The sequence below is a fragment of the Sphaeramia orbicularis genome, chromosome 15, assembly GCF_902148855.1.
Source record: "Sphaeramia orbicularis chromosome 15, fSphaOr1.1, whole genome shotgun sequence".
Classification (NCBI taxonomy): Eukaryota; Metazoa; Chordata; class Actinopteri; order Kurtiformes; family Apogonidae; genus Sphaeramia; species Sphaeramia orbicularis.
Window position 1 is genome coordinate 5,944,820 of NC_043971.1, and position 12,463 is coordinate 5,957,282.

At 34.5% G+C, this 12,463-nt stretch overlaps 1 protein-coding gene across 2 annotated transcripts in view; it reads right to left on the reverse strand.

Annotated features, from left to right (window-relative positions):
* The window catches only part of pik3ap1 (phosphoinositide-3-kinase adaptor protein 1), a 49,321-nt gene extending 37,215 nt beyond the window's left edge, over positions 1-12,106 (reverse strand). The window contains exons 1-2 of one of the 2 annotated variants that reach the window (XM_030156253.1): positions 11,871-12,106; positions 1,680-2,105 (exon numbers count right to left, since the gene is read on the reverse strand). In XM_030156253.1, the coding sequence (XP_030012113.1) occupies positions 1,680-2,105; positions 11,871-11,901 (457 nt within the window). In that variant the 5' untranslated portion in view covers positions 11,902-12,106. The remainder of the gene's footprint in view (positions 1-1,679; positions 2,106-11,870) is intronic. The other variant, XM_030156255.1, reaches the window with a different exon arrangement.
* Positions 12,107-12,463: the final 357 nt, after the last annotated feature.

Below are 12,463 nucleotides of genomic sequence, written 5' to 3' on the forward strand. Positions count from 1 at the left end.
ACCTATTCCATATACAGTCTTGTGCTACAACAAATGCATTATGTTACTGACTATAATTTTTTTGCTCTTTTTTGTCAGACTGTAATTGAGGGTCATGTGATAATCTGTGCTTTTCAATAAAGAGAAAGTTACAAAAAAAGAAACACTGGCTTTATTAAAACACAATTTAGCCAAACAACCATATAGTTTTTTTTCCCCACTATTCTCTATTCTAGTGGATGGTGCTAAATAGGCCTAATAGTATAATATTACTAAAAAGAACATTTGGCTTCTGGGATTTAGATGAATTAACCCTTTAATTGAGTGTTTTTGCTTCTTCAGACTCATTCTTCAGACCTTACTGTTTTTCTACCATTTCTGTTTTTTATACTTTTAATTTATTATGTATAGTGTGTTTGCTCTTGTATTCTGTAGATCTTATATTCTATTTTGATGTTTGTCATGCTGCTGCTACACTACAGTTTCCAAGTTTGGGATCAATAAAGTCTGTCCGTCTATCTATCTATCTATCTATCTATCTATCTATCTATCTATCTATCTATCTATCTATCTATCTATCTATCTATCTATCTATCTATCTATCTATCTATCTATCTATCTATCTTAATAATCACAATTGTGTTTATTAAAACACAATTTAGCCAAACAACCATATAGTTTTTTTTCCCCACTATTCTCTATTCTAGTGGATGGTGCTAAATAGGCCTAGTAGTATAATATTACTAAAAGAGAACGCTTAGCTTCTTGGATTTAGATGAATTAACCCTTTAATTGAGTGTTTTTGCTTCTTCAGACTCATTCTTCAAACATTACTATTTTTCTACCATTTCTGTTTTTTGTACTTTTAATTTATTATGTATAGTGTGTTTGCTCTTGTATTCTATGTAGATCAATCGGTCGGTCGGTCCGTCCGTCCGTCCATCCGTCGGTCGGTCCGTCCGACCGTCCGTCCGTCTGTCTCTTTTACTCTTATTATTCTTACTTTTTTCTGATCAGTACTCTATTTTACAAGTGTGTGTTTGTGTTTGTCTGTGAAACAACTGTTTTTATGTGTTTCAGCTTTGTTTATGTTTTGTTTCTGTTTTTGTTCTTCTCTTTTTTCTTTGGATTTCTTTGGATGACTCAGGGAAACGCACAAGAATTCCAATGTACCCATATGTTGTTTACCTATGTTTTGTACTTTCTGGACATGTAGTTTTGCACTTGGTTTTGTATTCATTTTGTATTGTCTTTGGATGTATTTAGTTTGGTTTGTCTGACTTTATACAGTATGATTTTAGAGCCAGTTGTGTATGTAACCATTAAGGCTATTATTATTTAGAAGGGGGCAGGAAATATAAGATTTTCTTCATCCTGCTACTTTTTGAGCATGAGTGTGTACATGTTTGTTTACTTGATGATTATTGAATGTTACTGATGAAATACACAACCATGAACGAAATAAATGAACTGAAATTAAAAAATACTGCAATGTATCTGTGCAAATGGCAAATAAAGTCTATTCTATTCTATTCTATTCTATTCTATTCTATTCTATTCTATTCTATTCTATTCTATTCTATTCTATTCTATGTAGAAACTGAAGTATTTTATCTGACAGGAAAAGCCTCAGAAAAATAAGAATGAAACTAAAGGTGTGAATTAAACAGAAACAGTAGCAGATGAAAGTGTAAACCCACTCTCATTGACACACTCCAGGATGGTGGAGATGTAGACGGCCGGTTCGTCCTCTGAGTACAGTTTCCTCCAGTATGGCCAGTCTTCGAAGCTCTCGGTCAGGATGGCGTCCTCCGTCACGCCGCACAGCAGCGCCACCACCCTGTAGGGGGGATAAAGGAGTCTGTGCAGCGCCTCCTGCAGCTCCGGCTCACAGAGCATGTCCAGGAAGACGCCGGCCAGCAGCAGGACGATGCACTTGGAGCTCTGGAAACAGTCAAAGTTGTACCCGTGGAGCTGATCGGCCGGGCCCACGGCGTACAGCAGAATGGACCTGTGGTGGAAGGTTCTGGAGGACTTTAGGATCTGCTGCAGGTACGACGCCCATTCCTGAGCCTCGGCCGTGTGGAGGATCAAGAGGTCGTAGGACTCAGGAGGCTTGGTGCCGTCTGAAAAACACAAAACATTAAAATAAGATGAGTACGTTAACAAAAACTGCAAATATTTAAACCCATTAAGACCCAGAGCTACTTTTGTGTCAGCTCCCAAATTAACTTTCTCTCTATTTAAAGGTGCTGAACAGAGAATTGGTTTAAAGAGGATTACAGCGACAACTTCAGCTGGAATCAGTGGTGTTTTTAAGGGACAAAGACTGCTTCCCATGAGCACCAGGGCCTAATGTCATAAGGGCATAACTGTGGCCAAGGCTGCATTTGAAGCTAATGATTGAGGAGTGGATCCTCTTTCCAACTCTGCATTTCTTTTTTCCAGACAGTAACGTGCAGGTGCAAAGTGACGTTTGAAACGAGACAACAGTAAACTTCATTAAGTCTGTTTGTAGCGTAGTTTAGTAACTGTGGTGAAAACAAAAGTGAAACCAAACTTTGAAAGTCTGACTCCTGCTTCTATGTCTGTTTTACTCCAGAGCTCCTAAGTGTTCCTCACAGACCAGTGTTTAAGACGTGTCCCAATAAGATACATTTGCACTAGCTTTAACACAAAGTATTCAAGCATTTTCATAAATGACTTCAGTAGGGCTGTGTATCGGCAAGAATCTGGCGATACGATACAAATCGCGATACTAGGATTACGATACAATATATCATGACACATCATGATATTGTTAAAAAGGCAATTTTTGTTTCTTTTTTTTTTTAAATGATTATTTCCTTGAAGAATGGAATTACACCAGAAATCTGCACAAATACTAAACACATTTTTATTTGATCCCAACAGGATCTGATGCTATATCACAAAATGTTCCTGTGTTCAAATTTAAATTATATTTTACAGACATTACAGTTTAAGATCCTGTTCAAATGTTCATATTCTATTAGTTCAGAACTAACATCAGAACAGTAGTTTTGTGCAATCCCAACAAAGGAACTACCGTTATTTAACAAGAGTGTTAAATAATAATAAACATAAAGAAAACAAAGAAAAAACCAACACAAAAAAAGAAAAAATGAACCTCCACAATATCTGCATTTGAATAAATATCTAAAAATATCAATACAGTACTTTTTAATATTGATACAGTTTTGTGAAAGGAAATATTGCGATATATTGCAGAACCGATATTTTCTTACACCCCTAGTCTTCAGTCATTCTTCATCTTCATCATTCTGCATTAGCAGTGCAGCTCTAGCTGCTTCAGCCTTCTGCATTCACAGTATTCTACTGGTAGAATCGTCCTGTTCCAAAAACATAACTGCAGTATTGTCCTCTTCATGGCTGACTTAGCAAGGGGGAGAAGTTTTCAGCAGGGAGTAGAATTCAGCACAACATTCTACTGGTAGAACCGTCCTGTTCCTGAAGGACAGTTTAGTATCCAGGCCCAGGCATGAACATTCAACTCCATACAGAACCATTTCAGTCTGACCTTAAAAAGCCCTTAGTTTGGACTGAAACAATGCTGCAAATGAAACAGATTAGCCCTGTCACAGAGCTAGCCCTGCAGCTAATGCTAAAGAGCTAGCCCTGCAGCTAATGCTAAAGAGCTAGCCCTGCGGCTAATGCTAAAGAGCTAGCCCTGTGGCTAATGCTAAAGAGCTAGCCCTGTGGCTAATGCTAAAGAGCTAGCCCTGCGGCTAATGCTAAAGAGCTAGCCCTGTGGCTAATGCTAAAGCGCTAGCCCTGTGGCTAATGCTAAAGAGCTAGCCCTGTGGCTAACACAAGTGTTTACTACGTGTTGGACTGAGCTACCAACACACACTAGAGTCCAATCCAATGTTCCAGTGCATCTGTGTAAAGAACAGAAGTATTCTAGACCTGTGGAGAAGGAAGGTGGACAACTGCAGCTGTTTTCATTCCTTTAACTCTATCCTTAGTTCTATCCATCCGTTCAATGCACAGGTTTCCCTCTGTTTTAGTCTGTGCTCTATCACTCTATCCTTTAGTTTTCTGTTTCTTTTTTCTTTCCACCAGTCCAGCTCCAGTTCCGGTGTCCACCATTACAGCTAAATAAATCCAACAAATCCTATTGTTTAGTTCGAAGGACAGATCTGACTCCTCACTCGTTCAGTTTACTTTTCACTACTAAACTCTGCCGGTCGGTGTGCTGTTGTCATAGTGACGTTAATCTGCCATAAATCAGTCCAGTCTTGTCCGACCTGACCAGGGACGGTGGAAACAGCATTTGGAAATCACCTGTTTTGGTGCTGATAATCTCATTTTAAACTGCAGACTACGATCAGAAATATATATAAAAATGAGACTTTTTTATGATCACGCAGAAAGTCTGTACATGACCTTTAACCTTTCTGAAGCATTTATAAGCATTTATTATAACATTATCCTCTGTATTTAGCATTTTTTAGTGAAAATTAGGTATGCAATATTAATCATAAATTCACTGGTGTTGTGATATAGGGCTCTACAAACAAAACTGAACTGAATTGAACTATTTCTAATAGACTTGACTTCATAGATATACACACTGTTAATTCTATTAATATTGTGTCTTTGTATTTAATGTGTATTTTCATTTTTATTCTACTTTAGTTCTATTTTATTTTACTTTTTGTGAAGTTTTATATTCTATTTTTTTATCTTGTTTTTAATTTTTGTAATTATATATTCGCTCTATTCTTATTTTCTGAAGTTTTTGTGTTTTTTATCAATATTGTTGTACTGAGGTACATTTGTTTGGACAAATATAATGATAACAACAAAAATAGCTCATAGAACTTGAATTTAAGAGCTGATATCCAGCCATTTTATTTTATTTATTTATTTATTTTTTTAATAATAACCAAAATCCCTTCAGTTTTTCCATCAATATCTATCGCATTGTACTGACAAAACCAGTGCTTCTATTCATTCCATGTTTTCTTTTCTGCCTGTTTTAGTCACATGACACACACATGAGTTAGTACTTGATTGCATAACCATTGTTTTTGATGACTTTTGATGGTCTAATAATTTTTTCCACGACTGTATAGTTTATTAACATCAATATTTCCTTAAAGTTTAAAGGGAGATTTTTCTTCCTCAGTGAAATTTGACAAAAGTAGACGGTTAGTTGTGGTAGAAAACTATTATTTACAGTCAGAGCAGGAAAAATATTTTAGAAATTTAGAGGTAGAACATTTAAAACCATAGTCATGATTGCATAACCATTGTTTTTGATGACTTTTGATGGTCTAATAATTTTTCTGCAACTGTATGCTTACCCAGATACCTGAAGTTTAAGGACATACGGTATTTTGCTGAAACAGTCAGTTTTTCTTCAGGGGTAGAGTGGACACTAAAGCCCACAGATCCCAGACTACACAGCGGTCGATAAGGAGTTCAAAGGTCTGAGATACAATCTGGAGCCAGGCCATGAGGAGCTTTAAAGTTAATCAATAAAACCTTTAGATCAATAATGTAAAGAAGCTCAAACATGTGTACTTAAAGCTTATTTTCAGTAAAAGCACAGTCTATTTGGGCTAAAATGGAGTCTATCCTCTACAGAGTTGAAGGGAATTCAGACCAGTGGAAGTTTTTCTGGTTCTACAGTTTAATGTAAAGACACCGAGGGGCTGCGTTTTAGCTGTTATAACACTAGAAAAAAAACTTTAAGTGACATAGAAATGACATCTGTAGTTAAAATAATCAAGAGACAATTAACATTCCACAAACATAATACCATAGTCTCATTTTGAAGGGGTGTTATTATGGATTTTTATGGAAAAATACAGACATTTAATCTCCAGAAATGTATGGATAAATAAAAATGTATTGTCTTATAAGTGTATGGTTGTGTTTATCACTGTTTATTATTTATTGCTTTAGTTTTAATCATTAATAATCTGATGTATATGCTATAAACTGTTTTATTTAATCAGTTGTAATTATTTAAAAAAAAAAAAAAATTATTGTCTGTTGTTTTAATCTCACATTGTGACAGACTTTAGGTTGTATTTTGCGTGAAAGATTACACATATATATAGTTTATTTTTATCGTTTTCATGTTTCACCCATAAAGACCCAAACAGTTACTGGCAACTAAATTCATTTACTGATCCAAAAAGTTTAATACCTGTTGATCCACTAATAATCCTATCAATCCATGTAAATAATCAGTGTAAAATACAGTTTGTCATCTTTACATGGTCATCAGATATGACCCATTTGGACGTTCAGAGGCTCCGTGGTTACCGTGGAAACACTTTCATCTTCTACAACAGGGGTGTCAAACTCATTTTAGTTCGGGGGCCACATACAGCCTGTTATGATATAAAATGGGCCGGGCCAGTAAAATAATATAAATAATAGGAAAATAATAACTTTTGAGTGAAAAAATTTAAATTCCATAATGAAAATGTTTACATCTAAGAACTGTACTCGAACATAACATGAATACATATGAGCAACCTGAAAATTCTTAAGTAAAATAAGTGCAATGTTAACAATATTACGCCTTAGTTTATCATTTATACATGTGAATCACAAGTTAGAGATCACAATGGATCTATAAATACACAAAACATTAAATAACAGGGAGAAAATTATTAAAATTCCACATACTTCTCTTAAGACATTTCAGATATTCACTTTTTTTTTTTAATAAAAGACTAGTCTGCAAATGTAAATAGTCTTGTGTAATGTAACTTTTTTTTCACTAAAACAAAGAGAAAAAATCTGCAGTTTTCATAATTTATAGGTAATTATGTTAGTATGTTACTGGTCTGATCCACTTTAGATTGAATTGACCTAAAATTATTTGAACATCCTTGAATTTTTGCATTTCTCAAATTCATCCCAGGGGCCGGACTGGACCCTTTGGCGGGCCGGATTTGGCCCCCGGGCCGCATGTTTGACACCTGTGTTTTACAACACTGATTCACCAGTAAAACTCAAGGAGATGGATCAGTGACAGTGGATGGAGACAGTTGGTTTATGTGCAGTTAATTATATATTTCACTGAAAAAGTCTATTTTTCTTCAGTTTTGTCTGATTTTGACTCAACTTTAATCTGAGCTTTTATAAACATCTACATGATCAGGGAATTCAATATAGGAAAATACCTGATTTACACTGAAAATATGCAAAATTCTGAAGATAAATTTATAATAAATGGTGATAAATCAGTTAAGAAAAAGTTAAATAGAAAGAAAAATTCCCACAAAAGTAGCACTGGGTCTTTATGGGTTAAGACACAGGTGTCAAACATGCGGCCCGGGGGCCAAATCTGGCCCGCCAAAGGGTCCAGTCCGGCCCCTGGGATGAATTTGAGAAATGCAAAAATTACACCAAGAAATTAACGATCCTTTTGGTTCAGGTTCCACATTCAGACCAATTCAATCTCAAATGGGTCAGACCACTAAAATACTATCGTAATAACATATAAATCATGACAACTCCAAATGTTTTTCTTTGTAAATGTAAATATTTTCATGTATTTACACTAAAACAAAGTATAATTTCGCAAAAACAAAACAAAAAGGGAATAACCTGAAACAATATGAACAACCTGAAATTTCTTAACAGAAGTAAGTGTAATTGTACCAGTATTCTGTCTGTTACTAAATGTTTTGTGTATTTGTAGATCCACTGTGTACATGTGTAAAGGATAAACAGGAGCATAATATTGTTAAAATTACACTTATTTTTTCCGTTTGTTCATGTTTTTCACATCTTTTGAAAGGATAGTGTGTAGATATAAACTTTTTCATATTGTAAATTTACTTTTTTCACTCTAAAACATAGAGAAAAGTTTGGAGTTGACATTATTACATATTATTATGATATTATTTTACTGGTTCGGCCCACTGCAGATCAAATGTAGCTGAATGTGGAACTGAACTAAAATGAGTTTGACAGCCCTGGGTTGAGAGGATGCACAAGATGTATTTTTTCATACCATTTAGCTTCACTTCTTTACATTTAACTTGTGTTTCAGGGAGTTTTTGTATAGGATTTAATTTGCTAAACTTAACCCAGAAGACAGTATTTTGTTTACAACCTAATAACCTGGAATTTCTGTACTGTAATTAAAATAAAAGAAGCGATTACAGACGTCAGTGGGCATGTAAAATTAAAAACCTGTAATGGGCTCAAACATCGCACTAATGACTCGACACTGCTGATATTATGCGTGGTGTCGGTGTTGCAGCAGGTCGTGTTTGCCGTGGAAATGCTCCACAACATCCCAGCTGTGGAATGTCAAGGTGACTGTGGTGGGAGAATGAATGTCCGATCTGTTTGATATTTCAGCGCGGAGCCAACAAGGAACTGTGCAAACACACCACTGTGTCAACACTGGTCAGAGTAATTTAGTTTGACTCATTACAGTGTTTAATCAGGTCAAGTTCACCTCTGTACACGGTAACTGGGAAAGAAAAGCAGCGCCTACGCTCACCTTCATCACACAAAAACCCGCCGTGTGTGTGTGTGTGTGTGTGTCTTAATGGACCCATTAGATATGTTAGACTGAAATTATTTACAATGTGACATGAATTATTAAACCACACAGGAAGCCAAGACGGACAGTTCCTCTTTTTACAGTAACATTTATGTATGAGAGCTGACTTGGACAGAATAAATAAAAAACCAAGACGAATATTCGGAAAACATGCATGTTTATTTCTTATAATCTGACCCCAAAGTAGACTTTTCTTGGCTTTTTAATGAAACCTCAACCTCTGAAACTGACTTAAAATGCATAAACAACTGTACTTCATCGGATTTTATTCATTTTATTCATTAAAATTTGACCCTAAAGTGGGTTTTTTTTTGGTCTTTTTGATGCATCTTTCCCTTTTAAACTAACTGAAAATACATAAACAACTATGTTACATCTGATTTTATAGCTGGAACGTGTTCTTATATCATTGTCAAGTCTCAAATATGTGTTAAAATCACTTTACAAGTAGCATCATTTGTCCAAATACGTCCTTTTTCAGCTTCTTAACCCTTTCATGCATGAATTATGATTACCGAAATAAAGATTTTTTTTCCTGAATGTTTTTCTTCCTCTTTAGGCATGAAAAAAACAATGTGATTGACATTTCTTTATGAAACTATTTTTCCTGGAGTTACAAAAATGTCCCCTCAGCTGGACACCATACATTTAATTTTTGAAGCAAAGAAACATGTATTTACTGACATACTGTGTGAAAACTATGAAATCAAATAATTTTTAATGCTGTGAATCTGATGTTTCCTCACATTTTAACATACTATAATACTAGCTATTACTCACTCAGATAATATGCAACAAAAAAAACAACTTTTTGTTTTAAAAGAAATTTAAATGACAGTCTAATAACAATTAGCAATTGATTTAGACTCAAATATGTTACTGCAGATCAGGTTTATCAAGAACAGGAACAGTAATGGTATGAATTGTAATGTATGGGGTGTTGCATAAGTGTCCACTGTGTTGGTTGATATGGAAGTAAAACAACAAAATCCATGAATATACAATAGAACAGCTGTAGAAGAACTGTCCACTGTAGTGACCACTATGCATAAAAGGGTTAAAGACAAATATTGTAAAATATTCATGTTTATTCTTTCAAATCTGACCCTAAAGTAGGATTCTTTTGTCTTTTTTGATGCATCTTTCCCTTTTAAACTGACTGAAAATGCATCAACAACTGTACTTCATCTGATTTTATAGCTGGGACATGTTTTTCTATCAGCCAAGTCTCAAATATGTGTTAAAGTAACTTTATAAGTAGCATCATCTGTCCACATATGTCCTTTTTCAGCTTCTTAAAGACACGATTAATTTTTATCCATTAAAATTTGACCCTCAATTAGAATTTTCTTGTCTTTTTGGTGCATCTTTACCCTCTGAAACTAACTTAAAATGCATAAACAGTTTTACTTCATCTGATTTTATAGCTGGAACATGTTCTGCTATTGTGGTAAAGTTTCAAATATGCGTTAAAATCACTTTACATGTAGCATCACTTGTCCAAATATGTCCTTTTTCAGCTTCTTAAAGACAAATATTCTAAACTATTAATGTTTATTCATTAAAATTTGACCCTAAAATTGCTTTTTCTTGTCTTTTTGATGTATCTGTCCCCCTTAAATCGACTTCAAATGCATAAACAGCTTTACTACATCTGATTTTATACCTGGGACGTGCTCTTACATCATTGTCAAGTCTCAAAGATATGTTAAAATAATTTTATAAGTAGCATCATTTGTCCAAATACGTCCTTTTTCAGTTTCTTTAAAGACAAATATTCTAAACTATTAATTTTTATTCATTAAAATTTGACCTGAAAGTAGAATTTTCTTGTCTTTTTGATGCATCTTTCCCCCTTCAACTGACTTAAAATGCAAAAACAACTTTAATTCACCTGATTTCATCACTAGGATGTGTTCTTACATCATTGCAAAGTCTCAAAGACGCGTTAAAATCACTTTACAAGTAGCATAATTTGTTCAAATATGTCCTTTTTCAGCTTCTTCAGGACAAATATTCTAAGAAGATTCACGTTTATTCTTTAAAATCTGACCCTAAAGTAGGATTTTCTTGTCTTTTTGATGCATCTTTACCCTCTGAAACTGACTGAAAATGCACAAATAGTGTTGTTCCATTGTTGTCAAGTCTCAAATATGCATTAAAATCACTTTACAAGTAGCATCATTTGTGCAAATAAGTTCTTTTCAGCTTCTTAAAAACAAATATTCTAAAAAGATTCATTTTTGTTTTTTAAAATTTTACTCTAAAGTAAAATATTCTTCCCTTTTGGTCCATTTTCACCCCCTGAAACTGCAAAAAACAAAAACTAAAAAAACAAAAACAACTTTACTTCATCTGATTTTATAGCTGGAACACTTCCATTGATATAAAGTCTCAAATATGTGTTAAAATCACTTTAAAAGTAGCATCATTTGGACAAATATGTCCTTTTTCAGCTTCTTAAAGAAAAATATTCCAAAATGTTCATTTTATTCATTAAAATTTGACCCTAAAGTGGGATTTTCTTGTCTTTTTGATGCATATTTCCCCTTTAAACAGACTGAAAATGAACAAAAAACTGTACTATATCTGATTTTACAGCTGGGATGTGCTCTTACATCACTGTCAAGCCTCAAAAATGTTAAAATCACTTTATAAGTAGCACCATTTGTTCAAATATGAACTTTTTCAGCTTCTTAAAGACAAATACTCTAAATGATTAATTTTTATTCATTAAAATTTGACTCCAAAGTTGAATTTTCTTGTCTTTTTGATGCATCTTTCCCCTTCAACTGACTTAAAATTTATAAACAACTTTACTTCATCTGAATTTATAGCTGGGACGTGCTCTTACATCATTGTCAAGTCTCAAATATGCATTAGCATCACTTTACAAGTAGCATCATTTGACCAAATATGTCCTTTTTTGGCTTCTTAAAGACAAATATTCTAAAAGATTCTTTTTATTCTTTAAAATTTGACCCTAAAGTGGTATTTTTAAAATCTTTTTTATGCATATTTCCCCCTTAAACTGACTTCAAATGAATAAACAACTGTACTTCATCTGATTTTATAGCTGGGATGTGCTCTTACATCACTGTCAAGACCCAAATATGTGTTAAAATCACTTTATAAGTAGCATCATTTGTCCAAATATGTCCTTTTTCAGCTTCTTATAGCCAAATATTCTAAAAGATTAGTTTGTCTTCTTTAAAATCTGACCCTAAAGTAGGATTTTATGGCATTCTTGATGCCTCTTAGCCCTCTGAAACTGACTGAAAATGCATAAACAGCTTTACTTCACCTGATGGTATTGCTGGGACGTGTTCTTCCATCGTTGTCAAGTCTCAAACATGTATTAAAATCACTTTATAAGTAGCATCATTTGTCCAAATAAGTCCTTTTTGGGGCTTGTTGAGTTCACTGAAGCGTCTTTCCTCTTCAACTGACACTATATTAGCTTTCACCAGATCACCCACTTTGCACAGTTGTATTAATAGCAACACTTAGTTTCCTGATTTTGGTGACTCTGCCCCACTTCCTGAAACAGTTGAGAAGTGAGAAAATGTACCACAGTCATGACAGAGTGTGCAACACAGTCTGCGTTGACACTGTTTGTCATCAGTCGCCGGTGGACGGCTTTATTATCAGAATAAACGAAGGCGGGGTTCTGTTGAATTTCAAAGCAGACGCTGAAATAGACGGCATAGACCTCTGATACACTCCTGCATTGTGTTGTCTAAGATACAACACACACACACACACACACACACACACACACATGCACACACACACTTGCAGTTCTATATCAAATCACCTGTTGTGTGGGCCACTTCCGTTTTCTCACTTCCTTAACAAGGTGCTGTGTCTGGGGACTTTCGCACACTTTACATCTGA